At 57.0% G+C, this 27,061-nt stretch overlaps 1 protein-coding gene across 4 annotated transcripts; it reads left to right on the forward strand.

Annotated features, from left to right (window-relative positions):
• On the forward strand, positions 1–27,061 carry ASS1 (argininosuccinate synthase 1). Of its 4 annotated transcripts, none has more exons than XM_039720233.1 (15): positions 1–82; positions 2,424–2,535; positions 2,940–3,008; positions 3,306–3,494; positions 5,334–5,390; positions 5,791–5,865; positions 8,731–8,801; positions 9,156–9,186; positions 12,887–12,977; positions 14,789–14,873; positions 15,856–15,920; positions 20,413–20,544; positions 24,109–24,265; positions 26,189–26,254; positions 26,748–27,061. In XM_039720233.1, the coding sequence occupies exons 2-15, from the start codon at positions 2,428–2,430 to the stop codon at positions 26,800–26,802; spliced, it is 1,251 nt and encodes a 416-aa protein (XP_039576167.1). In that variant the 5' UTR covers positions 1–82; positions 2,424–2,427; the 3' UTR covers positions 26,803–27,061. The 4 variants fall into 4 exon arrangements, with proteins under 4 accessions (XP_039576167.1, XP_039576169.1, XP_039576168.1 ...); XM_039720235.1 differs by lacking the exon at positions 1–82 and adding an exon at positions 1,420–1,871; XM_039720234.1 differs by lacking the exon at positions 1–82 and adding an exon at positions 1,421–1,849.

Here is a 27,061-nt window from a genome sequence, read left to right on the forward strand (position 1 = left end):
CCGGTATAAAGGAGCAGCAGGAGGGGGAGGATGCTCCGGGCACCGGACCAGAGCACCGAGGGCAGCCGGACACCGGCAGTGCGTGAGTGTGGGCACGGCAGGGGGGGAGAGGGGAGAGGGGGGGGATTTGCCTTCGGGGATGTCCCCTCACCCTGTCTGTCCCATTTCCACCCACCCACGGGTGTCTCCCACCCCTGGGTGCTGGGGCAGGGCAAGGGGTGCCAGCTCCTTCCCAGCGAGGTGCAGACTGCAGTCAAGCCCTCCCCAGCTCAGTTTGGGATGGGTGGGGAGTTTCCAAGCGAGTCCCATTTCCCTGAGGGTCCCCTTGGCCACCTCAGGGAGGGGAACTGAGACCTCAGCCGGGACCTCCTTGTGCCCTCTCTGCTCTGGGGATTTTGCGGGGCAGGATGGGACCTCCACGGAGTGATGCTGAAGAAAACCCCATGCAGCACCGAGCACATGCCTCTGCTGCTGGAAAGGCTGTTCCTGTCCCTCCTGCTTGCCTTTGCCCCTGTCCTTGCCTCTCCTGCCTGTCCCTGCCTCTCCTGCCTGCTCCATCCCAGCCCTCAAGCAGCAGCCCGGCTGGTGAGAACAGTTCCTCTCTTCACCAAAGTTTCACGCTTTTTATTCTCCTCCTCTCTCTAATTATTTCTTGGTTTTAAAACCGAAAGCGCGGCGTTCCTTTGGCGCAGGGCAGCCCCAGCCTCTCCAGCAAAATCCCTGCCCAAACTCACACGGAAATCGCTACGGAATAATAATAATAAATGCTGAGAAAGCCCCGCCGCGTTCCCCTTCACCGAGCTTTGTTTGCTCTGATTTATTGCCACGGAACGCTGGGACTTCGGGGCTCTCCCTTCCTGGGCAGGCAGATTTGGCACGAGCCGTGTTCCCAGGGCTGGGATCGCTGCTGTCCCCACCCCCTTTCTGGGATGCAGGATGCGTCTCCAGGACAAAGTGCCCCCAGGCCCTGGGGCATTGCGACATTGGGACGCGTCTGAGCAGGCAGAAGTTGGAGAGGTTTCCTTATCTCCCTGCTGGGCCACTTGTAGAGCCAGTGTGCCTGCCCTCGGAGGTGCTTACTCAGGCTGGCAACCACAACAGCGATGCTGGCGGCCACAGCGGGGATGAGATTGGCACTAAAGGAGGGAAGTTGGCTCTAAAGGAGCCGCAGGAGCAGCGTCAGAGCCGGGCTGGGCCGTTTTGGGAACTGCGAGTGCCTTCCTGTAAATGCCCCGGTGAGGAAGGGACGGCTGGACCTCGCTGGGCAGAGACCCAGCTTGGCACGGCCACGGGGAAGGAGCAGGGAGATGCTGCCCGCACAAGCCTGGGCACCGGCTGCTGCCTGCGCGGCAGCCCGACGGGCACGGGCAGGCTCGGGGAGCCGCAGGGAAGGGTTCGGGGCTGCCAGACCCCTTTGTAGCTCCGCACGGAGCCGGCAGAGGCAGGGCAGAGCTGCCTGCGCTGGCCCCAAGCCTCGCCCCGTGGGATGCTGGCTCGGCAGCAGCGGGGCACAGCCCGGCACCGCCGCATCCCGCCGGGACAGCGCTGGGTGGGCCAGCCCCGAGCGGGCACGGCGCCCTCCCGGCCTGCAGGAGCAGGATTGTGCTGACTTGGCAGCAGCAGCAGCGTGAAAGCTGCTCGGGACAGGGCTTGGCCGGCTCCACGTCCGCCTCCCCCGGCCAAGGGTCAGCTGGCATCGCCTCTTCGTGGGGCCCTGGGATTCACAGCCTGGGATTCACTGCAGCAGCCCCTTCCTGCCCGGGACCCCCAACCCCCCCGACATCCAGGCTGCTGAGCCCTTCACCGTCTCCTGCTGTTGGCTGAAGTCCTGGATCTCCTTGGCTGGAGGGTGAGGGGTGCTGAATCCCCACGTAGGTGTTTGGTGCTGGCAGAAAACACTGCAGCGCAATTAGAACAAATGCCCTGCGAGCATTAATTAGACTTGGGGCTGGGCTGGGCTGGGCTCAGGGGGATGCTGCCAAGCTCCCCCAGCCCTGCAGCCATTGCTGTCCTGACGGGCACAGGGGGCTGAGCCGGGGCAGCTCTGCAGAGGGCAGGACGTGCTGGGCTGTGCCAGAGCAAGGCACTGAGCTGTGCCTCTGCCACGGCGCCTGAGCCCCGGCTCCCCAGCACTGCAGGGCACGTGCAGAGCGTGGGGCAGGCTGTGCTGGGGCTGCCAGCATGGAGAAAAGGTAAGAGCAAATCCACCCTCCTGGCTGTCCTGGGTTCCTCTGCTGTCCAGCCACGTCAGGGTGCACAGGCAGGGTGTCCTCCCTGGCTGAGAGCCACAGCCTGGCCATGCCCACAGGCTTTTCCTTGCCCCCAGCCCTGCCCTGGCTCCCTGCTGATCCTTCCTGATGCCGTGGCTGATGGCTGCAGGAAGGGCAGGAGCTTCATGACCCCCTTTTGCTTTGCTTTGGCAGCACCATGGCTCAGTCCAAGGGCACGGTGGTCCTGGCCTACAGCGGGGGGCTCGACACCTCCTGCATCCTGGTGTGGCTGAAGGAGCAGGGCTATGATGTTGTCGCCTACCTGGTGAGCTCGGGGCTGTCCCCAGGGGCTGGGGGTGCTGGGCCATTGGTCTGGGGGGGCTGGGTGAGCAATGGGGGTCCTGCTGGGTGTGTGTGTGTGCTCTGGTGGTGACCCTGCTCGCACTGGTTAACCATGGCCCAGCTCTGCTGCTCTGCTGAGCTGCCAGCCCCGAGTGGCACAGCCTGTCCCTGCCAGCTAATGACCCTCTGCTAATGAAGGCAGGGAATCAGGGCAGAGCCAAGGGGCTTGGCAGAGGGGGGCATGGCACTGAGATATCCCCATCCTGCCCCTCAAGCCCAGCCACCATGGACTCTGTCATGCCATGCATGATGCCCTGTGCCAAACTGGCCTTGCTCTGATTTTGTGGTCTTGTTTCACACCGAGTCTCTTTTTTTACTGCTTTCCAGGCCAACATCGGGCAGAAGGAAGATTTTGAGGCAGCACGAAAGAAAGCACTGGCACTGGGGGCCAAGAAGGTGAGTGTCCCTCCCCTTGCTCCCCACCATGGGGGTGAACACTGGGCTCTCACTCGCCCCAGATGGGGGATTGTGCCAATGAGAAATCCCTTCTCCAGAGGATTTGCCCCAAACCTTTTAGTAGGTTTAGAAAAAGAGTTGGGTTTGCCCAACTGCCTTCTCCAGACGATTTGCCCCAAAGCCTTTTAGCAGCTTTTAGGAAAAGAGAGGCAGAGATATTTTCGCTGCACTGTTCCTAAAACTGCAGGGTGGGTTTCCCCTGCAGCAGCCCTTCCATCAGGGTCCCTCTGCTGGCAGGTTTACATCGAGGACGTCAGCAGGGAGTTCGTGGAGAGGTTCATCTGGCCGGCAGTGCAGGCCAACGCGCTCTACGAGGATCGGTACCTGCTGGGCACGGCCCTGGCACGGCCCTGCATCGCCCGCGGGCTCGTGGGCATCGCCCAGCAAGAGGGAGCGCAGTACATCGCCCACGGGGCCACGGGCAAGGTGAGGGGGGCAGCGGGCAGGGATGGCTCAGGTGCTGGGATGGGGGGGCTGGTCAGCCTGCAGGGCGAGCTGTGGGTGCCAGGAGGGGTGCACTGGGTGTTTTGTGGGGGCTTTTGTGCAAAACTCAGCCGCGTTTCAACACTTCCTCCTCGCTTCTGGGATTTCTGTGCCCAATTTCGGTTCCGTCTCGCTGTTGGGAAGGTTGGAGTCACACTGAACGCTGAGTGACTGGCAAGAATTTCAAAATGCTGAGGCCTCCCGGGCCAGGAGCTGGCTGGGACTGAGCCAGCACAGTCCGGCATGGCCAGGGGCGTCCTGCAACAGCTGCGGCTGTCCCAGACTCTGTCCCTATTCCCGTCCCCGGTTCTGGCTCTCCCGGTCCCTGTCCCCATTCCTGTCCCTGTCCCGGACCTTGCCCTCTTCCTCCCGGCTGTGCCGGTCCCTGTCCCTGTCCCCGCTGTCCCCGCTGGCCGCAGGGAGGGCACTTTGCCGCTAGAGGCAGCCAGAGACCGTGGAAAAGGGATGCTCGGGGCCAGCCCGCTCCTGGAGAGGGGAAACCCCCCTCGGGGGGTGTGGGACCTGCGAGAGGTGACCGTGGGTCACCCCAGCGCCTCCAGCCACTGCCCCGTCCGGGCGGGCACACCTGGGCCAGGTGAGGGCTCAGCGGGTGAACCCAGGACCTGCCGGGTGCCTCCTCCTCCTCCTCCTCCTCCCGTGCCTTGGGCTAAGGCCAGGTGACTCCCCGGGGGAATCGCAATGGGTTTGGGGGTCCCCACGGAGGGGACTCCGCTAGAAAGGGGGTGTTAAATGCAGCCAGGAGCTGCCGAGGGACTTGCCAGCAGCCAGGAGATGGGGCACAGGGGCAGCTGGGGGACACATGACTGGAATTACTCTGTCTCCTGCTGCAATCGGGTCCCTGCACCCCTTTCTGTCCACCCTATCCATCCCCAGCAAGCTTTTCTTGAGCAAGGTGCCCTGGGGCAGCACACCCCCAACGCCACGGAGTCCCCTCTGCTGCCGGGTGCCACCAGCCATCCCTGCTGGCAGGGACACCCTCGGTGGCTGCACTCCCCGAGCCATTAAGCCGCGGGCACGGGCAGGGACTGACTGCCGGTAACTCGACCCGGCTGCGGAGCTTGAAATGCGACCATCTGGGGTGTCCCCGCTGCCGAGCAGATGGAGCAGCCCCGGGCCCGTGGGGGAAATGAGTGCTCGGCTGGATGTACTTGCTGTGTGTAATAGTCCTCTGGGAACGCCCAGCCCGGTGTAAATGTATCCTCCCGGCCCACGGCAGGGAAGTGGGGGTCCCTACGCCCCTTGGGGAGGGGGGAAAATAGGTTTTAGTGAGTGCTATTCCCTTGGAAGTGCTCGTAATTCCCAGCCTTGCTACTGCTCCTCGCCTCTTCCCAGATACCTGGGCTCATTAGTGGGATCTAATCAGTAAGGGATAATCAAGGTAAAGGGAGGTTTGGAGCTGTTGAATTATGAGTTTCTGCATCCCTCTGCTCACTGTGCTCTTACCCCCACCTTGCCCTCTTCCTTCTTTGTCCTTTGATGTCCTTGGGGGAAAAAATACCCAGATCTGCTCTGAACACACAGCAATCAGGAGCTGCAGGAAAGGTGGCTTGGGGTTCCAGCCAGCCGTGGAGATGGAGCAGGAATGATCCCATGGGACAGAGAATCCTTGCCCTCTGTGCCCAGGGTTTCCAACAGCACCAGGGGAGCTGTGGCTGGAGCCAAGCAGCTCCTCAGAGGCTGAGTGTGTGTGAGTGTGTGTGTGTGTCTGTTATCACACCCTGGGCTGGGGTGACCCCTCAGCACCTCCCTTTCCTGTTTCAGGGCAATGACCAGGTTCGGTTTGAGCTCAGCTGCTATGCCCTGTGTCCCGAGATCAAGGTAAGGCACCCCAAAGCATCCCCTGCCTCCCCACTGCCGGGCTCCTGGCCCCTGTGCAGCTGCTGGGAATTCTGTTTAAACACCGATGCAAACGGCCCTGCCTCACTTTAACAAGCCACCAGCTGCACGCAGCGACGTTTTGGCATTTCAGGGGGCTGTAATGATCCTTAATTGACCTATTTTTACCCCAAACACCACGAGGCCACAGAGGAGACAGTACCAAGGCAGCTGCTGGATAATTGATGCTGCCTGTTTCCCTTTGCATCCAGTGCCTGGTTAGGGCCGGGGTTTGGTTTACTCCCACCTTGTGCTGGGAGATTAAATTTCAGCTGGGGGAGCAACACCCTGTGGGTTTTGGCTCCCAGGGGCTTTTCATCTCATGCTCCTGCCCTCCTGCCAGGTCGTTGCACCCTGGAGGCTGCCCGAGTTTTACCAGTGCTTTCCTGGACGCCGTGAGCTGATGGATTATGCCAAGGTAGGAGCTGGTGTGGGGCAGCCACAAGATGCCCAGGGCAGCAAAAAGGTGCTCAGAGTGGCTATGGAAGCTCAGGGTGGCCGTCGGATTCTTGGAGGGACCATGGGATGCTCAGGGTCACCACAGGATTGTTGCCATGACTTGGCAGGTGACAGCAGCACACCCTGCACTACATCCCTGCAGAACCACTTAGGAGCCTCGTGGTCAGAGTTTCCCCCACCCCCCTTTCATCTATTTCTTTTTCTTTTTCCTTTCTAAAAGCCCCATAATTACCTGGCTATTAATTGTAACCCTCTTTCCAAGGAAACGGGTCTCAGCTCCCTGACTTGAGTAACAGACAAAGCAAATTCATTCACCTTTGTTGTCCCTTCCTTTTTGAAGTACAAGTTACAATAAAACATATTAGAAGTTTTGCATCAGGTTTTTATGTGCCCACCAGGGTACCTTTCTTTTTTAGCGACTTCATGGAAATGCTTGACAACTCAGCTCAATCAATCAAGAGGGAAAAGTCAGCTCTGTGCATAAACCAGAAAATTGCTTCAGTTTTTAAATAGCTGCCACCAAAGCTGCCTGGGTAATCTCGGGGAAGGCGAGGTGTGGAGCTGGAGGGATGTGGCGTGGGGTGAGGAGCCCTCAGAGCCCATTAGGGCCGCCGGGAGAGCGCGGAGTGTTGAGGATTGTGTTTGCCATCTGCCGCTGTATTATGAAGGGGAGAGTTTACGAGAGCTTTCCATATGTTGCCAAACAAATTGTCAAATAGGGGAGTTATTAAGAGCGCCGCGGTTTTATTATATGGAAAATGGAACATGTGTTTTTGGGGTTGGGGGTTTTGTTTGGCTGTGGGGATTGTTTTGTTTGTTTGGGAAGGGGGAGAAAGGGAAATGAAATGGATTGGGGCCCCATTCCAACAGCAAAAGGTTGTGGGGTGAGGGTTTAAGTACTTTTCAGTCTTTGGTTATCTGTTACAAAAAAAAAAGGTGGTTTCCCTTCTTTTTCATCCTGAGCAGAGGGAGATGCATGGCCAGGTCCTTGGAGCACATGCATGTGCTCACCTTGGTGCTGGGGGAACTGGAAAATGGTGCTGTGTGAGGCTCCATTGATGCCAGGGAAAGTGAGGCTCTGTTTCACTGTGGCACAGCTCTTTCCATGGGTTTGCTGCCCAGGGGCTGAAGCCAGCCTTGCTCTGGCAGCAAATCTGTGCCAGTGGCTGCTTCATTCTCACACACCTTAATGAGAGCAGCCAAACTCTCCTGGGTGCTGCTCCAGGATTAGCCCGGCCACAGGCAGAGCCAGGTGAAGCTGAGAACAAAATCCCTCTTTGGTCCTGGCACCTTTGGCTCCAGCAAAGACTGCCTAGGCTCTGTAGATGTTGTGTCTGGACTTGAAATGGGGTGAGGATGGGTTGGGGAGCACTGGCTTCCCCAGCCGCCAGGAGGAGGCAGAGGCAGGAGGGGGCTGGCTGAGGGCACAAGCCAGCTCAAGATCACTGGTCATTGAGGTCTGAAAGATGGATTTGTACACCCCAGGTGAGATGGGTGTGCCAATGCTGGGTCTCTTCTCACAAGTATAAGATGGGACAAGAGGAAATGGCCTTAAATTGTGCCAGAGAAGGTCTGGATTGGATAATGGGGGGTCTCAGCAGGCCCTGTGCTGGAATTATGGTGGGGAGCCAGCAAATCAGAACCTCTGAGCCTGAGGCCATGTCCCCCCAGGAGCAAGGCTGAGTCAGTCCCTCTACAGCATTAGGAGATCTCAGAACTTTGTTCCCACTTCAGGTGATGATTTGAGGGCTGTGATGCAACAACCATGATAATTTCCTCCCCCTGTTCCTGGCAAACAAGAAATGTCCACTCAGCCCCCTGCCCCAGCTGAGCCCTTCACTGGGTCTCTGCTGTGGTGACACTGAAATGCCAGAGCTGCCCAGCAGTGCTCGGGCTGTACAGACACACCAAGGCTCGGTGGGAGCTGCTGTCCCCATCCCTGTCCTGCCACGGCCATCCCACAGCCAGCACACTGTGCCTCAGTGTCCTGGCAGGGTGGGTGACGTCCCCACTGCTCCAGTTCCAGCCTGCTGCCGTCACCTCTCCCGCTAATTCCCCCACGTATTCACCTCGTTTTCACAGGCAATTTCCCCCATTGAAATGTCAGTGGATAAATGGCACGCTGGTGACCTCGTTAGGGAGCCAGGCTCGGTGCTGCAGTGGTGCTGGCCGGGCAGCTGCTGTGGGGCCACACGTCCCCAGGCATGGCGTGCTCGGGGTGCCCGGGCTCAGAGGGACACTGAGCCTGCCTGGGCTGCGTCTGCTTCCCCACGTGTTTGCACGAGGCTGTGAGGATGTGCTGCTGTCCCGACAGAGCATTTGTCATTTTTAGGCTCTAGAGTGTTCTATGGGTTTGGGGACTCGGATCCTGGTGTCACCTCCCCTTGCTGAGAAGCCTGGCTGGGGGAATCAGAATCATGGAACATTTTGAATTGACCCACAGGGTCATTGAGTTCAGCTCCTGGTCCTGCAAAGAGCACCCCAAAAATCCCACCACATACCTGAGAGCATTGCACCATCCTGGCCCTGGAGCCAGGAAAAGCAGACATCATCTGTGCTGGTGTCCCCATCTCTGGGGTTCACGGGGTGCTCTGGGGACCCTCCTCAGCCTGTGGCAGGGCCATCCCACTGTGTCCCTGATGTCCCTGTTGAGGGGGCCCTTGTGGTGGCAGCTGACATGGGAGTGCACCTGGCTCTGTGCTGCCCTGCTTGTGCCATGGGTTGTGCCTTTGTGCTTTTGGGGCTGATCCTGCTGGGAGCCAGCACCAATGGGGGCTGGCTTTCCCTGCAGGCTGGCTTACCCCCACTCTCCTTTTCTCGACAGAAACATGGGATCCCAGTGCCTGTGACACCTCAGACACCCTGGAGCATGGATGAGAACCTCATGCACATCAGGTGAGGAGCTGGGCAGGTGGGGAGCTCCTATGAGGTGAAGACTTGGGATCTGGAGCCCCAGTCCCCTCCAGAACAGCCCTTAGCACATCCGTTGTCCCAGGCTGCCCCACCAAATCCTCCATCCTCCCTTTCTATCCAGTTGTCCACATTCCAAGAGGCAACATTCACCTCCTGGACTCTCCTAAGCCCGGCTCTCCTTTCAGGGCTGCTGCTAAAACACTCTGGAAACCCATAACGTGCCCTTATGTCCATCCTCATGGGGTGGGGGGGCGCGGGGGTCTCGTCCCGCTGGGTTTTGGGGCTGCAAGTTGCAGGTGCTGCAGTGACTTCTCTCTCCTTCCCTGCCTGCTGCAGCTACGAAGCCGGGATCCTGGAGAACCCCAAGGTAATCGATCACGGCGCCGGGGGCGTCTCGTGTGTTTGCAGCCTAATTGGGAATTTCACGGCGGGGCCGCCCGTGTGTGCGGGGAGGCTCCGCCGCCGCCCCCGGCGCGTTAATTGCCGCGTTAATTGAATAGGGGAAGGGACCGCCTCAGGGTGACACCCGAGGGGACGGTGTCGCGGGCAGCGCTAAAGGAGCAATGAGGCAGACGCGGTGCTGGTGACAGAGCTGGTGGCGGCTGGCAGAGGTTCGGGGTGTCCCCTGCAGCTCGCCCAGCCCTCCTTGCTTTGCCAGCCCGCTCTCCATGGGGGTGAGGGGTAAAACCTCCCGTGGGATGGGTGCTGTGGGAGACCCTGTGGGCACCCGTGGGGCCACCAGCTCTGGCTGCCAACAGGGACCGGTGACATCGCCACATCTGCGGCCACTGCGAGCCGTGCCCGTGCTCCTGCTGGCGCTGCCGGCGCCGTTCACGCTCCAGCGGGTCACCGGCCCGGCCGCTATTTAAACTATCTATTTAAACTATCCATCAGGGCTAATTAGACAGCCCGGCGAGAGGAGGGGAAGGCGGGCGCAGAGGGAGCGGAGCCGCTGGCGCTCCGTGCCCGCAGCCCGCAGCGGGGCTGACGCGTGCCTGCGGCGGGGAAGGGAGGAAGAGGAAGGTGAAGGCGGGGAGGGGGTCCCGCTCCTCCCGCTCCTCCTCTGGTGCCCTCCAGAGGGGTGTCTGTGGGTCAGGCTGTGCACAGGGGGTCCTGTGGGGTCTCCTCCTCGGCTGGCACAGGGATGGGTGCTCACGGCTGCGGCTGAAGGTGGCACGGGCCTGACCCGCGCCCGTCCCGAGCCAGCCGCTCCTCCCGCACTCCCCAGGCTCTGCCAAGCCCGTTCCCTTCCCAAACCCCGCTTGGAAAACGGGGCTGAGCAGTGCCCTGACCCCATCCCCTGCTCGGGCACCTCACCCCATGACAGTGCTGGACGTGGCTCCTGGAGCGCGGTGTCACCGCTGTCCCTGTCACCGCTGTCCCTGTCACCGCTGTCCCCTTCCCGGCCCGGGAAGCGCTGCTGGGCACACGGTGGCCCTGGCAAGGTCCGGGGTGCCGGGCACGGCGGGCTCCCCTCCCCAAACCCCCGGGACCTGCCAAACGCAGGGATTTGAAAGCAGATGGTTGAGCTATTTTCTGCCTCTGTGAGGCCCGATTGAAGGGCAATGAGGCAGCTAATGTGGAGAAAGATAGAAATTTACTTGCTTTAACTTCATATGGCACTCTGAAAGAGTTCATTCAGTCCCGGGCACAACAATATCAGCCGGATGAATAAACCATTTGCGGCATCGATAGCTCTGCATCATGGTTTACTTCATGGACCATTTGCTTCCAATTTCTTCTCTTCTTGCCCCGTTTTTCTTGCTTCTTTCTTCCCCCCTCCCTCTCTCACTTTCCACACACTCTTCCTTTTTTTTCCCCCCTTTTTTCCCCCCCTTTTTTTTCCTCTCTTCCCTTTAAAGATGACATTGCAGGACTAGCCCCCCTGCGGGGAGGGATAAATAGAAGGCATTGATACACTGCAACAAACTATTTGTCATTTGAACTGTGCTTTTAGGAGAGAGAATAAAAAGAGGACAGACTCACACCGTAATGATGGAATGCAAGCCAAATGTCACTTTTATTTCTATTTAGTTATTTTATTTAATAGGGGTTTTCATAGTTGGCTCGGAAAATTGGAAACTACCTGACTTTGACTTCCAATGTTTAGTAAAGAGTTTTTAATACTTTCCGGTCTTTTTTTTCCCCACCCCCCTCCACCTTTTCCTTTTGAACTCAAAGTTTTTCATCATCTCTCACAGGTTCATCTAGTTAATAAGTGTGATCAGGGCTAGGAAAGGGCAGACGATGTAAAATTGAAATCCACAGCCCGTGTAATCTGTGCGTGGGGGCACGGGGGAGATGAGCCTGCCTGTCCCTGAGAACGAGGGAAAGGGACAAAAATGACATTAAATGGGAACCGAGGAGGGGTTTGCTGCAGTGAGTGCTTGGGTAGCTATGTCTGTATTCCCAGGATTCGGCTGGGGCTGCTGTTGGGATGTGGACCCCGAGGTTTGGGGTGAGGCGAGGGATCCCCCCCACTCTGGAGGGTGGGATGGGGTTCCCTTGCAGCTGTGTGGGGTTCCCTCAGGTGCTGGCAGTGCTTCAGCAAATATAAATACATTTGGACCAAAATAAATGGGAGTTTTCCTTAAATTCTTGTTGCCTGTCTGGAAAAAAAATTAGATGAAAACTTCTGCTGTAGAGAAATTACTTTTGCACTTAAAAAGCTTAATTTTTTTTTAAAGCAATCACTTGGTGGGATTACTATGGGGCTTTTTTCCCTAACTTGCTTTATACCTTATCATTTTTTTCCTTGCTGGAATGCAAGAGAAGGGAGGAAAAGGGACATTTAAAGGTCCCTTCCATCCCAAACTATTCTATAATTTGATTGAGTGGAAGAAGAGTGATTGAAAAAGAAAAAGAGGAACAGGGAGAGCATGGGCCAGGCATTGGGTGGGTGGGTGCAGGCAGGGCCCCCTCAGCCAGAGACACCCAGAGCTCCAGCTCTGTCCAGCTGGGTTCAGTGGGGAAATACCAGTTTGCCACCTTTAAAAGGGTGCTTGACTCTCCATGGTGCTGCAGTGCCCAGGGTGCTCTGTGCCTCCATTCCACCTCCTGGAGCTGTGGCTGGGTGGGGAGTTCCTCTGGAGGCAGGAGTTTACAAACACAGATCTGAAAGTATTTTGGGGTCAGCCTGTGCACTCGCATCATGGGTGAGTGCTGAGGGGCCATGTGAAATTGCAAAGCATTTGTTCTGCGGGACGGAAAGCTTTTTTATATTACATTTCCCACCCCCCTACCTCCGCCCCCCCTTCTTCTGGCACACACTTCAATTGCAGCAATTCACCATCAGCACCCGGGCCTCTGCTGGCCTGGCTCTGATGGAGATAAGATGCCTCTTCCCTATAAATCTCAGAAAAAAAAAAATATACATAAAGGTTGATGTGCTCTGAAATGGGTTTTTGCTTTGCTGCTCTATTTTCCCCCGTGTGTATTAACCCCGGGGACACCGCGGAAGAGCCGGTGTGCCGGGAGCACCTGCTGGGGTCAGGCCTCCTCATCAGCCTTTTCGGTCAGTGCCGAATCAGCCCGGCCGCGGTGCGGGGACGTGCGGGCGCCGCCGGCGTCCTGCTTTTCCCTGCCTGACTTGCTTCTCCTCAGCCATCCCGCCTCCAGCTGTGGGGGCGGTGGAGGAAAAGATGAGATCAAGTTGAGGGGAAAAATTGGCTGATTCTGCCAACCCCTTTGTTCCCGGGGCCCCCGGTAAGCGCCGGTGCTGTGCCGTGCTGGTCCTGAGCTTTGGGATGGGGGATGAACCCCTGGGAGGGGAATGTGCTTTGGGATGCAGCCTTGGAAGCAGCATGTGCTTTGGGATGGCGAATGTGCTTTGGGATGGGGGATGCAGCCCTGGAAGCAGGATGTGCTTTGGGATGGGGAATGTGCTTTGGGATGCAGCCTTGGAAGCAGCATGTGCTTTGGGATGGCGAATGTGCTTTGGGATGGGGGATGCAGCCCTGGGAGCAGGATGTGCTTTGGGATGGGGGATGCACTACAGGTTGGGGCTGCCAGCAGTGTTGGCCATGGCAATGCCACTGACTGTCCCTCTTCTCTCCCTCTCCCTGCAGAGCCAGGCTCCTCCCGGGCTCTACACCAAGACCTGTGATCCGGCCAAGGCTCCCGACACCCCAGACGTGCTGGAGATCAAGTTTGAGCGGGGTAAGAGCCTCCGTGCTGCCAGGCCCTCGTCCCTGGGCCCCCAAGCCCCACTTCCCAGCTGGGACTGGGGTTCTCTGGCAGCTGGGAGCACCCCCAGGGTGGGGACAGATGGATTGCCCTGACTGGTGACATTGGGGCCGAGGATGGTGCCTGCAGCATGCCAGGGCTCTTTGAGGGGTGCAGAGGGTCTGCTCAGACCTCAGGGGCTTTCTGGGACCCCCCTGAGAGTGGAAAGGGGTCTGAGCCCCCTCACCTGCCACCAGGGCACAGTGGGCAGAGGGTCCCCTCTCCTGCAGGTGGCTCTGAGGGTATGCAGGTGACACTGGCCAGGGAACAGCTGGGGAGCTGCTCAGCAGGGTTTGGCTGCTGATGCTGTCATGAAGGAGACAGGGATGCTCCACTGCATCCCTGGGGACACACGGCAGGGCCCAGCCCCGAGCCAGCACTGAGCAGGGGACACTGGGCAGCATCTCCACCTCTGCCAGCCACTGCCATGCCCATCCATCCTGGCAGCAGTGGCGAGCCCAGCACAGGCTGTGGGGAGCCCCTGCTGGGAGGGGACACCCCCTCCCCACCGCCAGCCTCCCTGCTCCTTTAGAACCATCCCCCTGCAAGGAGCAGCCCCCCTCCCGGCAGCCCATTCAGCCCCTAGTTAATTTATTTGAAGTTTTAATCTAATTATTAACTATTTCAAAGGCTAAGCAGCTTTCAGCAACAACAGCCCCGACAACGTCGGCTCTTCGCCGAGCGGACCCGGGCCAATATCCCGGTGGAGGATGAGGAGAGAAAGAGCCGGGGCGAGGGGAGGGCGCGGGGTGGGGGGGCCCACGCCGAGAAGCAGCTTAAGGTTCATTATTGCCGCGAGTTTACATTTAATAGCAATTTACAACTGAGTTTATAAACCCCTGGAAAATAGGGGGTTTAAGGGGGGGGCGGTGGGGGGGAGCTGACAGCCCCCATCACTAGGCAGGGCTCTTGCGGGCGCCTATATAATAAAGACTAGAAAGGGAGGCATTGAGGCTGATTGGCAACTGATAGTGCGTTAAATGGTAATGAGGAGGGCAGATGGAGGGGGGATTAGCCTCCAACTCCGCACCGCTTTTCTTTGTGGGCTCCGCAGCCCCCTTGTCAGCTTCCTAATACATTTATTGCTCATTTCACACCGCTAAAGAAAAATGCCTCTTTCTATTCAGCATCCCCCCTCCCGACCAACCACCACCACCCCGCTCTGCTTTGCTCCTGCCCGGTGCCCTTAAAAAAAAGGAAAAAAAAAAAAATTAAGGGGGGAAAAGAAAGAAAAGGTGCAATAATTAATTCATGGCGGGGAGCACCCCGCCGCGGGGTGCGTGTGCGTGCGTGTGCGAGCAGCCGTGCCCCAGTGTGGGGGTCCCCCCCAGACACCCCCCCGTGCTGGGGAGGGAGGGGGGCACACATTTGTCACTCTGTCCCCCCTCCCCAGCAAGGGCTGGTGGGACAGAAGGTGCTGCGCTGTAAGACAATTGCGGAGCGTGAAATTCAATTAGTTAAGGGCCTGGTTGCAATTTCACAGGCCCTAAAAAAAAAGAGAGGGAGGAGAGAGAGGAAAAGGGAGGGGGTGACGTTTTTATGGCCTTTTTTATTTATTTATTTCGCTCCTCTCCCGAGGTGGGTCCCCCTCCCCTCGCCTCCCCCTCGCACCAGCTTGGATATGCCTTTTTAAGAAGTTATTTAGAGTTCATATCTGTCACATCTATTTAACGCCCACGGGATGATGTTCCGGGGGGATCCTGACACTGCCTGATCCTGCCCATCCTCTCTCCCCGCCTCTGCAGGTGTCCCAGTGAAGGTCACCAACACTGGGGACGGAGCCACTCGTTCCTCGGCCCTGGAGCTCTTTGTGTACCTGAACGACATCGCGTGAGTGCCACCCTGTCCGGCCAGCAGAGGGGACAAGGGCAGCGTCCCCAGGGCACCAGGGAGGGTGGGAGAGGGATGCTCACAGCAGACAGTCCTGATGAGCCCAGGGATGGTGGCCACTGGGTCCCAGTTGTGCCATAAATGCCAGCAAGCAGAGCTGGCACCAAGGCCAGCAGCACGAGGGTATAAATACCTCAGGGTTTTGCTCACTGGGCATGAGGAGGATTAAAAAGTTCTCTGAACACTTTCTGGGCTGCCCGTGTGCCCCAGCTGCCCTGCCCACTGCAGAGCACCCTGTACTCCTTGTCCCAGCTCAGCCCTGGACCCCCTGCTTTCACATCTTGCCTTTCCCTGTCTCCCTGAGAGGGCTCAGTGTCCTTTTTGTGTGGAGAGTTGACTTTTTGGGGAATGGAGACCTGCTGGCCAGGTTCATTGCCCTTTTCTATTCCTATCTCCACAGCAGCAGCTCCTTTGGGGTTTTCTTTCCATGTGCCACCCCATGCCCAGTTTCTGCTGCTGCTGGCACAGAACCATCCTCATTTGACCAAAAATACAGCAGCACCCATGAGGGCACCCACAAGGGCACCCACCCCTCCTAAGTGCCACCCAGTCCCTGGCCATCCTCCTCTGTGACTTTATCCTCCTGGTGGTGAATGGCAATGAACTTTTCCACTTTGTTCACTCTGTAAATGGTTAATAAGTGGTTTTACAATTACTTTGGGAATGCAGCTGTGCCATGTCCTGTCTCCTTGCCCAGTTTATTTCCCAGTGGCCAAAGTGCCACAGCTGCCTGCAGCACTGGTGGCCCCAGTGACAAGTGGGAGACTGGTGGAGAGAAAAATCCATTTCCTTGTCACCTTTGTTCTTGTCCCTGCTGCTGCTCAGCAGTGCTGGCCTGCTGTCATTTGGGGTTTTTCCCCACTGTCCACCCCTCTGTCCCACGGTGGGGCTGGGACTGCTGCAACCTCCCTTCTGCTCACAGGGGCAAGCACGGGGTTGGGCGCATCGACATCGTGGAGAATCGCTTCGTTGGCATGAAGTCCAGAGGTGAGCCTGCCCTGCCCTGGGAGGACAAAAAAATGGGAAAACCACGGTGGGTGCTCAGTGATCCTGGGTTCAGGTCACACCAGGAGCACTCAGCCTTCCCCTCCCCATCAGCTTTTTGGCAGAGATTTCCCCGTGACAGGGACTCCTTGTTGCTCTCTAATGGCAGCTGCTGGCTCTGTCCCTGTGCCCCCAGGTGAGACCTGTCCCCACAGCAAACACACCAGGCTCTGGGCTTGTGTGGGGATGTGCTCATGGAAGGTCCTGGATGGTGCCAGACTCTCCAAAGCCTGTGCAAACCACAGGAAGCTCATGCAAATGGCTTTTGATTTTTTTAAAAAAAGCAAATATTTGATTTATCCACACATTTTTGAATCCATGTCTCCTAATATTGATCTTCTATTGGGATCAATTTCATTGGAAATCTCTGGAGGTAGCAAGCTGCCCAGTGCAAAACTAAATAAGGAGGTGGCTCAGCGTCATTTCCCAACTCCTTATTCCAACTCTTTTGTGTTAAATCTTATTAATACTTTATTAGAAGCTTCCTTTCTTTAAACTTGCCCTCTGTGCAGGACAACAGCAAATATTTTGGTAAGACTAAGCCTGCAGTGTTCTTCCCCACCACAGAGCAAGAAACAAAATCCAAAACCATTTGATCTGAGTTTGAATAATCAAGTTAAAACCAAAACAAGGAAGAAAAAACCACGGCCTGCACACGCCAGCCTGTGCATTTGCATTCAGGATGCTGAGTAATTTGTCAAAATCTACTTTATTTTTTTAAGAGCCACTGACACGCTCTAGTGACCCTTCCAGCATTTAATAATTTCTCTAAACCCCATTTAACTGTCATGTCTGTCTCTCGTGTGACATTGCTGAGCGATCGCTGCCGCGTTCCTGCGCTGGGGGACCGGGGGCTCTGGGGCAGCTCTGCAGGGATGAGACCCTGGGGTGGCTCCCCTGGGGATGAGACCTTGGGGTAGCCTCCCCCCTTGCTTTGAGCAGGATCCTGTCCCTGGCTGGCTTTTTGGGATTAAGAGAAAGCTCCCAAAATCTGCTGTGCAGGAGAGGGAGAGTGGGATGGGAGCAGGCCAGAACAGGAGGGGGCTGAGGGCACCTGCTCTCTCCCAGGGTTTTGGAACTCAGGGTGACCCCACCAATGCCTGGAGCATTTTGGACCCCAAATGGATTTAGGATCAATGGTGCAGGAGATGGAAGCTGGGCTTGGAGGAGACAATCCTTTAAACCCCAGCAGTGTGCGGCAGATTTGGGGTTCTGCAGGGGAAACTGAGGCACAGGCAGCAGCGCGGCCAGAGCCTTCCCTGTGGTGGAGGTGACAGCGAAGGTGCCTCCTTTTCCTCATCTCCCAGTCCCAGCAAGCCAGAGAAGAGGAAAAATTAATTTGCATTGATTTTTACTAAGCTCCTAATTGGACTTCGTTAAGGCCTAGTGGGCGAGGGGCGCAGGGAACTCGGCCCGGCCTTTTCAGCCCTGTGAGCTCGGAACTCACCTCAGCCTTTTCAGCCCTTTTAACCCAGAACTCACCCCAGCCTTTTCAGCCCTGTGAGCTCAGAACTCACCCCAGCCTTTTCAGCCCTTTTAACTCAGAATTCACCCCAGCCTTTTCAGCCCCATGAGCTCGGAACTCACCCCGGCCTTTTCAGCCCTGTTAACTCAGAATTCACCCCGGCCTTTTTAGCCCTGTGAGCTCAGAACTCACCTCAGCCTTTTCAGCCCTTTTAACCCAGAACTCACCCCAGCCTTTTCAGCCCTGTGAGCTCAGAACTCACCCCAGCCTTTTCAGCCCTTTTAACTCAGAATTCACCCCAGCCTTTTCAGCCCCATGAGCTCGGAACTCACCCCGGCCTTTTCAGCCCTGTTAACTCAGAATTCACCCCGGCCTTTTTAGCCCTGTGAGCTCAGAACTCACCCCAGCCTTTTCAGCCCTTTTAACTCAGAATTCACCCCAGCCTTTTCAGCCCCATGAGCTCGGAACTCACCCCGGCCTTTTCAGCCCTGTGAGCTCGGAACTCACCCCGGCCTTTTCAGCCCTGTGAGCTCGGAACTCACCCCGGCCTTTTCAGCCCTGTTAACTCAGAATTCACCCCGGCCTTTTTAGCCCTGTGAGCTCAGAACTCACCTCAGCCTTTTCAGCCCTTTTAACCCAGAACTCACCCCAGCCTTTTCAGCCCTTTTAACCCAGAACTCGGCCCAGCCCTTTCAGCCCTGTTAACTCGGGTGTGCCCTGTTTGTTTTAGTGGCAGGAGGGTGGCTAATTACGGGGTGCCAGGGTCGGGGGGCACGGCTCGGCCTGGGGCTGCGGCTGCACAGCCCTGCCTCTGCCTCCCGCTCACATCCTCATTATCGAATTATCTTTTTAACTCCGAAGGGGGGCTAATTAAGTGAAGTAAATGAAATCAGTGGGGAGGAAGAGGGAAGGAGGGGGACAGCCACTGCCAAAAGCCGAGCACTGCTGGCGGCTGGGGCTTTTCCTCCCCTTTTCCCCTCCTTTTTCCTCCTCTGGATGCGCTGAGCTGATGGAGGAGAAGAGTGGAAAACCCCTTCCCTGCAACGAGCACATACCAGGAAAAACTTGGCCTGATGGCTCAGCTCTGGACCAAGGGTAGAAATTTGGGCAGCATTTTCCCGTGGGCACAGCATCACCCTGCCCTTCCCCTCGGGAAGGCACCACATCCCTTCCTGTCCCAGGGATGACGTCGGGAGTGACAGCCTGCACTCAGCACAGCAGAATTGCTCGGATGGAGGTGAAGTGACAGCCGAGGTTACAAATTAGAAAATTTTAAGTAGCGGCAGCTGTCTCCTTCGCTGCCTCCCTCCCTGTCCCCCCTGCTCCATGTCCCCCCTTCCTTAGCGGTAATTATGGGGTGATTGAAGCATCGTTGGGCTGCAGTGCTGACACCTCTGTCTTTTTCCTGTAAACATGGGGAGAGGAAAATAGGCACTTGGAGATGGTGCGAGTGTCACTTTGAAGGTGTCTCTTGTCTCCTCGGCAGTGGCGAGGCTGGAGAGTGGCTGTCAGCTGCCCTCCCCTCTGCCCCAGCTGATGCTCTGGTCCTGTCTCCCAGCACCCCCAGATGGGCAGGAGGTGGGGGTTGAGGCATGCACCCAAACCTTCAGCCCAAACTGGCTTTAACAGCCCCTAAGGGGAAGGAGAGGGAATATTAATTGTAATTGTATTAATTATGTTTTAGTGGTGGGCTCAGCTCCACAGTCATGGGCTGGAGGGGACAATGAGCAGGTCCCTGTGCCCCTGTCACTGCTGTGCCCGTGGGGACAGCTGGGTTTTGGTGTTAATTTGGCTATCTGCTCCACATCCAGAGGGAATGGATGTTTGGTGAACACCTGAGCTGCCCCAGGGACTGCACTGCACCATCACTGGGGTGGCTGGAGAAGGGGCTGGCTCTCCTTTGGGACAGTCAGGCTGTGGTCTATGCCTGTAGGGTGCTCACATCATGGGCACTGCCTGGGACGAGGTCTGATGGAAGAGCCTTGGGCTGTGCCCGTGTGGCTCCTGTTGTGTCTGTGGGACTGTGGCCACACTGGCACAGGATGTGCTGAGCCTGTGCCACTCTGCAGGGCACTGAGAGAGCAGAGCCTGGTGAAGTTCTGAGCCCTGTGGGCTCCCTCAGCCTCTCTTGGGGCAGGTTGGGGATCACATCCCCTTCATAGGAACTTTGTGCCCTTTGCCATTCCATGACTGCTCCACAGCAGATGCCCAGTGCTGGGAAGGACCATCCCTGTAGGCAGGGGACAGAGACATGCTGGTGGAGCATCCCTGGCTGTGGACAGCTCACAGCCTTTCCCATCACATATTCACTGCCAAACCAGCTCAGCATTTCCCCACGATATTTCCCCCTGCACCCACCACAGACAGGAGAACTACATGACCATACTCTTATTTAAACACCAAATAACCACACCGTGCACAAAACAAGCCTCGAACGGCTAGAACAAAGGAGCAGCTCGCCAAAATAATTCAACATCCTCCATCCCCAGGCCTTGTGCAATGGGAGGGGGCAGCAGGAAGGGGCTGGGGGGGCCCTGGCAGCCCCAGAGGAGGTTGCCCTGGCAGCCCCCAGGTAGCCTGGTTGCCTCGCAGGGAGAGGAGGGCTCTGCGGGCCCTGCGCTCCCCATGCCTGTGCCCCGCTCGTTCTGCTAATTACAGGTTTTCAACTGCAGACCGTTGGGCACGGATGGGTGGGGGGATCGGTTCCCAAACCCTGTCATTTAGCCTCGTCAGAGTGCCTCTTCAAAGAGGGGAATCTAGAAATTTTCTCCGCAAGGTGCGGAGTGGACTGTCTCGGCCCCAGCATGAATATAATGACAGATGCATTTTACAGAGAGCTGAGACTGAATGCGCTCGACCACGGCTTCTTCTGTCAGCCAAGTCATTATTTTTTGTCATTTGCTGACAGTTTTGGTCTCATTCGTTTCTCTCTCTTTTTCTGCTTTTCCCCCTGCCTGGAAAAATGGCTAGGTATCTATGAGACCCCAGCAGGAACGATCCTATACCATGCACATTTAGATATCGAGGCCTTCACCATGGACCGGGAAGTGAGGAAAATCAAGCAGGGGTTCTCCTTGAAATTCTCAGAGCTGGTGTACAACGGTAGGTGCAGTCCAGTCCTGCCACAGCAGCATCCTCCCAGCTTTCCTCCTCATCCTCCCTCCTTGCTGCTGGAGCTTGCAGGTTCTATTGGTAGTGAAACTGATTTGTAAAACTCATTGGTGTGGGTTTTGAGGCTGCTCCTGGGGAGAAATGTGGGTTTGGGCTGAGCAAAACCCCGCATTGTGCCCAGGGAGCCTGTGCCTGCCTTTGGGAGGCAATGCCATATTCCACGAGATGCTATTGCTCATGGCATCTCTCCCAGCCCAGTGCCACCACTTCCTCCCAGCCAGCACATTTGGATGTAATTCACCATCCTTTTGCCCCCTCTCATGTCACCTTTCCCCAGCTCTCACCTCCAACCCCTTCCACTCTGCCTTTGCCTCATGCACACTGGAGTAGGGGGCACCCAAACTTTAAACTTCAAACCCTGCCATGGCGTTTGGAGCTGGAGAGCTGTCCCTGTGCCCTGGCAGTGTGGCACAGGGGACTCGGGGGATGGAGGGTCCTGGCTGTGCTATGTGGTGCACAGCCCACACAGGGGCACTGCGGGTTGGGGCTCCGCTCTGGGACAGGACAGAGCTGCCTGGGGAGGGCTGGGAGCCATGAGGAATGAGGGATGGTGGCTCACCCTGGCAGTGAAGCACAGCAGTGAAGCCCTGTGTCCTTCCTGCTGTGCAGCAGCCCCAGCCCCACACCGTGGGCTGAGTTTGAGGGGTCTCAGCTCAACATTCCCCCTGTGCCACAGGAGCAGCTCCCTGGCCTGGCAGCCTGGGGGGAGAGCCAGCACTGCCCTGGGGGCTGCTCCACGGATCCACCCCGACCCAGGCTCTGAAGGAAATAGGATTAGCCCAAAGTGCCCTAAGCAGGCTCAAAACCCCACTGGCCACACCTGGGTGCTCGGCTCAGAGTCCCCACAGCAGGAGATTCCTGCCCCATGGCCAAACATCCGCCCTGATTTCTCAGCCTCCCAGCTCCTCCTCCCATCACTTTTCAGGTGTCTCTAACCACAGGGGCTGGGATGATTCCTGTGGGGTCTTCCATGGGGAGATACCCTGAAATAACCTGATTTTGGGAGCTCAGGCTTTGGGCAGCAGCAGGTCAGTAGGACTGGGTCAGGCTTTTCTCCCCTGCCGTTTCTGATGCCAGTGCTTGTCACCTTCCTCTCCAAGGACATTCCCTCTTGCATCTTCCTCAGCAACTGGCATTTAATGCCTGAGCCCCTTTGCTGTTTAAATCACATTTTAGGGCCCTGTCAGGGCCTGGGGGAGCCTTTGCCACCTTCCTCTTGGATCACAGCCCCTGGCCTCATTCATTCTCCAGTGCCACTCATGCCTCTGGCCATTTTTATTAGATTTTGACCTGGCCTGCCTTTCCTTTGACTATTTTTTTTTTGGCATAAACCTGTTTGTCTGTTTATTCCTAACCACTGGCTTGTTGTGCAGCTACCAGCTTAAAAAGCCAAGCAGGGAATCATGGTTTCAATTCTCCCTCCCCACATCTGCCAGGCAGAGGCTGCTTTTTCCCTGGTTCCACGTGTCGAATCCCCAGGGATTCCCAGCTTGGTCCTAGACTTCCCAGCCAGTCCCGAGTCCCAGGAACAACCCCAGCAGGGTGCAATAAGCACCCGTGGGTCCCCGTGCCGGAGGCCAGCCTTTCAAGCTCGCCTTCCTTTAACACCTCATTATCGCAGCTAGTCCCGTTTTTAGGAGAATTAGTGTTTATCTTCCCCCTGTTCCTATTGATCCCTTTGTGGAGGGGTGGCTTTGAAGCCAGTTCCCGTCCTTTCCAGGTGCGGAAATGCCATTGTCCCCCTGCCTGCGCCGTGATTAGGGCAGGATGGTGGGAAGGTCATTAAGGGGGATCGCTTCCAGTGTCTGCAGTGGGGGGTCGGGAGGGGGGGATGCTTCCTCCCACCTGGAGCTGTCAGAGTCAGGATTTAAGCAGCTGGTTATTATTTTAGTGTGTCTGGGGTTTATTTTTACAGGGATTTTTACATCAATGCTGCTATTTGAAGAGTTGTACTTGGAGGGTGGGTACCAAAAAAAGGAGTGTATTTGCCTGGAGCCGGGGTTCCTACTGGCGTGGCAGGGCTGATTTCAGGGAAGGGGTCCCCAGGCCCCCCGGCCATGCCTGGGTGGAGCAACTGAGGGGGGTCAGTTCAGGATTTGGTGGCGAGGGGCTGCAGGACCATGGTGCTGTGCCTTGGAGCAGGGCCACACAGACCCCGGGGACAAGGCTGCAGGATAGAGCCCTGCTCAGGGGCTGGTGAGGCCAAACAACAAAAGAAATTATTTGTTTCTTTAATGGCTTCGGCCCCGGAGCCCAGCTGGGAAGGGAAAGGTGAGAGGGCACCGGTGCGAGATGGGAGAGATAAAGCCGGGGCATGACTGGAGGGCGGTGAATGGGCTCTTTCTTTCTCCACCTCTATCTCCTTCTACATCTCCCAGGCTTTATTCCGGGTCTCCCAGGACTCCCTGGCTAATAACCCTGCTCAGGGACAGGAGGGGCGTGGGGGTGGCAGGCAGGGCCACTGCCCCTCCATGCACCTGCAGTGCCACCAGCCGCTCCTCCAGGATGTGTTTTGGGGGCTGGGGTGTGACTGCACATCACCCCCACACCCAGCCTGGGCTTCACCTCAGGGCATTTGGGCTGCCAGGGGCTGCTGTCCTCACTGGAGCCAGGGCAGGAGCAGGGCAGGAGTTTTCTGGGGTGCCAGCACTGCTTCCCTGCGTCCCACCAGCCCCTCGTGCTGGGACCACAGTGGGGACTGGTCAAACTTTCCCATGAGAGGCAGCAGGGACAAGCTGAGCCTCGCTGACCTTGGGGGGCTGGGAAGGTGGAGAGCCCACCTGGGGCTGCTGAGACTCCTGTGCCCCAAAGCACAGCCCAGTGCAGCCCCAGTGCCAGCCCAGGCTGTGTGAGCTGGGGGGAGCTCTCTGCTCTGCATCACTCTGGGATGGGGAATGGGAACTGCTGGGGTGACTGCCCTGCTGGAACCCCCATTGCTGAGGGGGTTTCCCTTCCCAGAGCTGCTGGGGGGTGAAGTATTCCTGAGGGGCTGCATCCCCCTGAGCACAGTCCACAGGCTGGGGCTGGCTCTTTGGCCAGACCCCTACTCTGGTCATCCCAGGGGAGAATGGCTCATCCCCTTCTTGGGGGCTGGGAGCTGATCCCCCCCCACCATTGTTTCTGTGTCCATCTGTCTGTCGCCACCTGGGCTTCCCAAGATGGTGGAGTTCGAGTGGCAATTTCATACCTACTTAACAAATCTTTTCATTTGCATGATCACCCCTGCCTTGTTCCATCCTCTTCTCCCATCCTGAGGCCACCAAGAAGAAGGGAAACACCTGAGATCTCCATCCCTCATGGCTCAACCTCTGTGTCCCAGCACCTCATTCCCTCACCCAGTCCTGCAATTGCATCCCTTCCCCTGGAAATTACCCAGGCTCTGCCTTGTAAGGCTTAGCCTGGGGACCACCCTAGGCTGCCCTGGGGTACCACCTGGGGTCCCAGGCCCCTCTGGCCTTCCCCAAGCCCCTTGCTGATCCCATCTCCTGTCCTCAGGCTTCTGGCACAGCCCTGAGTGTGAGTTCCTGCGGGAGTGCATCGGGCGCTCGCAGGAGCCCGTGCTGGGCACCGTGCGCCTCTCCGTCTTCAAGGGCCAGGTCTACATCCTGGGCAGGGAGTCCCCACGGTCCCTCTACAACGAGGAGCTGGTCAGGTGAGTGGGGCTGGGGAGGGCAGGGTGGTGACAGTGAGCATCCCATCCCATCCCATCCTCATCCGCATCTCTATCCCCATCCCACCCCACCCCATTCCATCCCATCCCATCCTCATCTGCATCTCTGTCCCCATCCCAGCCCACTCATCCGCCATCCCATCCTTATCTGCATCTCTCTCCCCATCCCATCCTCATCCGCATCTCTATCCCCATCCCACCCCACCCCATTCCATCCCATCCCATCCTCATCTGCATCTCTGTCCCCATCCCAGCCCACTCATCCTTGTTGCATCCCATCCCATCCCATCCCATCCCATTCCCACTGGCACAGGTGACACCACGGGCCCAGCCCAGCATCCGGCCGAAGCATGAGCCATGTTTCAAGTCAATATTGGGTTTTTTTTTCCCCCTCTGGCTTTTCCCTTTTTCTTCGTGTTGTTTTCTCGCTTGCTCGCTCCCCCCTCAGCCCTCCCTCAACTCCTTTCAATCTCTCTAAACACTTTATAAGCCATAAATACACCCGAATGAGTTTAGATCAGTCGGAGTCAAATTATCTTCTCTCTTTCTCTTCTCTGGCTTTTTTTCCCCCCTTCCCTCCCCCTCAAAATCAACAGCTCCTAATAATCCGTCCCAACCCTTCATTATGCTTTGCACTCTCACTTGGAGAGATTAAATGAATAAAGTATTAAAAAAAAAAAAAGAAAAAAAAAAAGAGGGAAGAAAAAAAAGGAGGATGGAGGGGGGTGGGACGGAGGAAAAAGAGAGAGGGAGAGAAAAGCAGGGGCACTTATTCTCCCTGCGTCTCCAACCATTTTCCTTTTCTTTTTGATTTCTACATCGCTGGTTTGAAAGCCTTTGAGTGACGGCGTCACAGGAACCCGAGAGAAAGCTGTGAGAGGCAGAGCTGTGTGGAAATGCCTCTGCACAGTAGGTAGAAAGTAACGTAATTATAGAGCAGGTCAGAACCACTCGAATGAGCAAAAATAAAAGCACAGAGGTTTTTCTGTAGCCCGTCAGGGGAGGTAAAATCGTTGTAAACTCTTTTTTTTTATTATTTTTTCTTCTTTATTTCCCTCCACTTCCTCCTTTAAGGTTTGTGGTTTCTGGGAAATGAGCCGTGTGTTTTGGGGATGTAGGAAACTGCTGGAGCTGGGATTCAGTGGGTGGCTGCTGCCTTGGGAAAGGGGATGTGCTCAGTGCTGCACTGAGGAATCAGCTGCCAGGTCCATAAACCCCCACACCAGCGTGGGGCTGTCCCTGCCTGGATTCCTGTCTGTGCCTGGGGCAGTGTCTCCTGCCCAGGATCACCTGCCAGGTCCATAAACCCCACACCAGCGTGGGGCTGTCCCTGCCTGGATTCCTGTCTGTGCCTGGGGCAGTGTCTCCTGCCCAGGATCACCTGCCAGGTCCATAAACCCCACACCAGCGTGGGGCTGTCCCTGCCTGCAGTCTCTCCGTGCCTGGGGCAGTGTCTCCTGCCCGGGATCAGCTGCCAGGTCCATAAACCCCACACCAGTGTGGGGCTGTCCCTGCCTGCAGTCTCTCCATGCCTGTGGCAGTGTCTCCTGCCCAGGATCCCGTCCCTTTTCTCGAGCCATACCTGTAGGATTACTCTGGGACAGGGTGAGCACCCCTGGGCAGTGCCAGGGGATGCAAGGGTGATGATGCAGGTGAGGGACCGAGGAGGGAATTTTGGGGCTGTGTCTCTGGCAGGGCCTGTGGAGCCTGGGCATGGCTGAGCCGTGTCCCCCTGCCCCAGGGGCTGGCAGTGACCCTGACCTGAGCCCCCCGCAGCCCCCAGGGGATGAGGGGCCAGCAGCAGGGGAGAGCAGCCAGGTCTGGGTTCCCCCACATCTTCTCCCTCCCCAAAGGGCAGCCCTGATCCCCTGGGAATCCCGTGACAGCGCCTTTCTCTCCCTGCAGCATGAACGTGCAAGGGGACTACGAGCCCGCCGACGCCACCGGCTTCATCAACATCAACTCCCTCAGGTCTGTGGGCTCCAGTGGGACCCTCCCGATGGGGGAAAAGCCCCCAGCACCCCGGGGCTCCCCCCTGGCCTCACTCAGGCTCTGGGGGTGAACCAAGCAAGCTCTCCCTGAGCAGTGGGGTGCCACCAGCCCCGCCAGTACCAGCCCTGCTTAATTGCAGCCTTCCCCAGCACAGCCAGCCTCGTTATTTTACTTATTTCTCAGAGCCCTCCCAACTCCAGGGCTGTAAAACACGCCACATTTACATAATGGGCTCTTAATTTTTCGTTTGCCTGTTAACTGCTTTGTTCTCCCCGATCCTCCGTGTCCCCCCGACTCCTCTAAGATTAATTACATTATCTCGTGGGGGGAAAAAAAAATAATTAAACTGTACAGGCCTTAACAAACGCCTGCTCTTCACGCCCCCTCATTCTGCTTAAATTAATTGAAAGGAAATGTGTGTTCTTACTGTTAATTTACAATTAATTTTTTTTTTTCAAATCCCGGGTTCCAGGCTGAAGGAATATCATCGTCTCCGGAGCAAGGTCACCGTAAAGCAGGATGAATAGCAATCAATCGCACGCGAGCCTCCCGCTCCCCTTTCTAATTTCTCCAAGAAGTAGCGCTAATTGTGGTGGCAATTTGTAATTGTAACTCGTCTCCCTGGAGCGGAGTGGCGGCGGAGGTGACGGCTTTGTTGCGGGGCTGCAAGTGAAATGCAATCGGGGAGGGAAAAAAAAAAAGAGTTTTGTCCATCGGAGGAGAAGTGGGGAAAGAAATAAACCCCCAGCCACACGCGTGGGCTCTGGCATTGAGAGCCAGGCTTTA

Source organism: Passer montanus, unplaced genomic scaffold (genome assembly GCF_014805655.1).
Source record: "Passer montanus isolate IOZ18808 unplaced genomic scaffold, ASM1480565v1 scaffold43, whole genome shotgun sequence".
Taxonomy (NCBI): Eukaryota; Metazoa; Chordata; class Aves; order Passeriformes; family Passeridae; genus Passer; species Passer montanus.

Excerpts from the sequence above, each read along its gene's own strand:
- ASS1 (XM_039720232.1), top strand. Across the intron at positions 3,009-3,305 it reads TGGCACTGGGGGCCAAGAAG|GTTTACATCGAGGACGTCAG; the intron begins GTGAGTGTCCCT and ends CTCTGCTGGCAG. Across the intron at positions 26,255-26,747 it reads ATCAACATCAACTCCCTCAG|GCTGAAGGAATATCATCGTC; the intron begins GTCTGTGGGCTC and ends CCCGGGTTCCAG.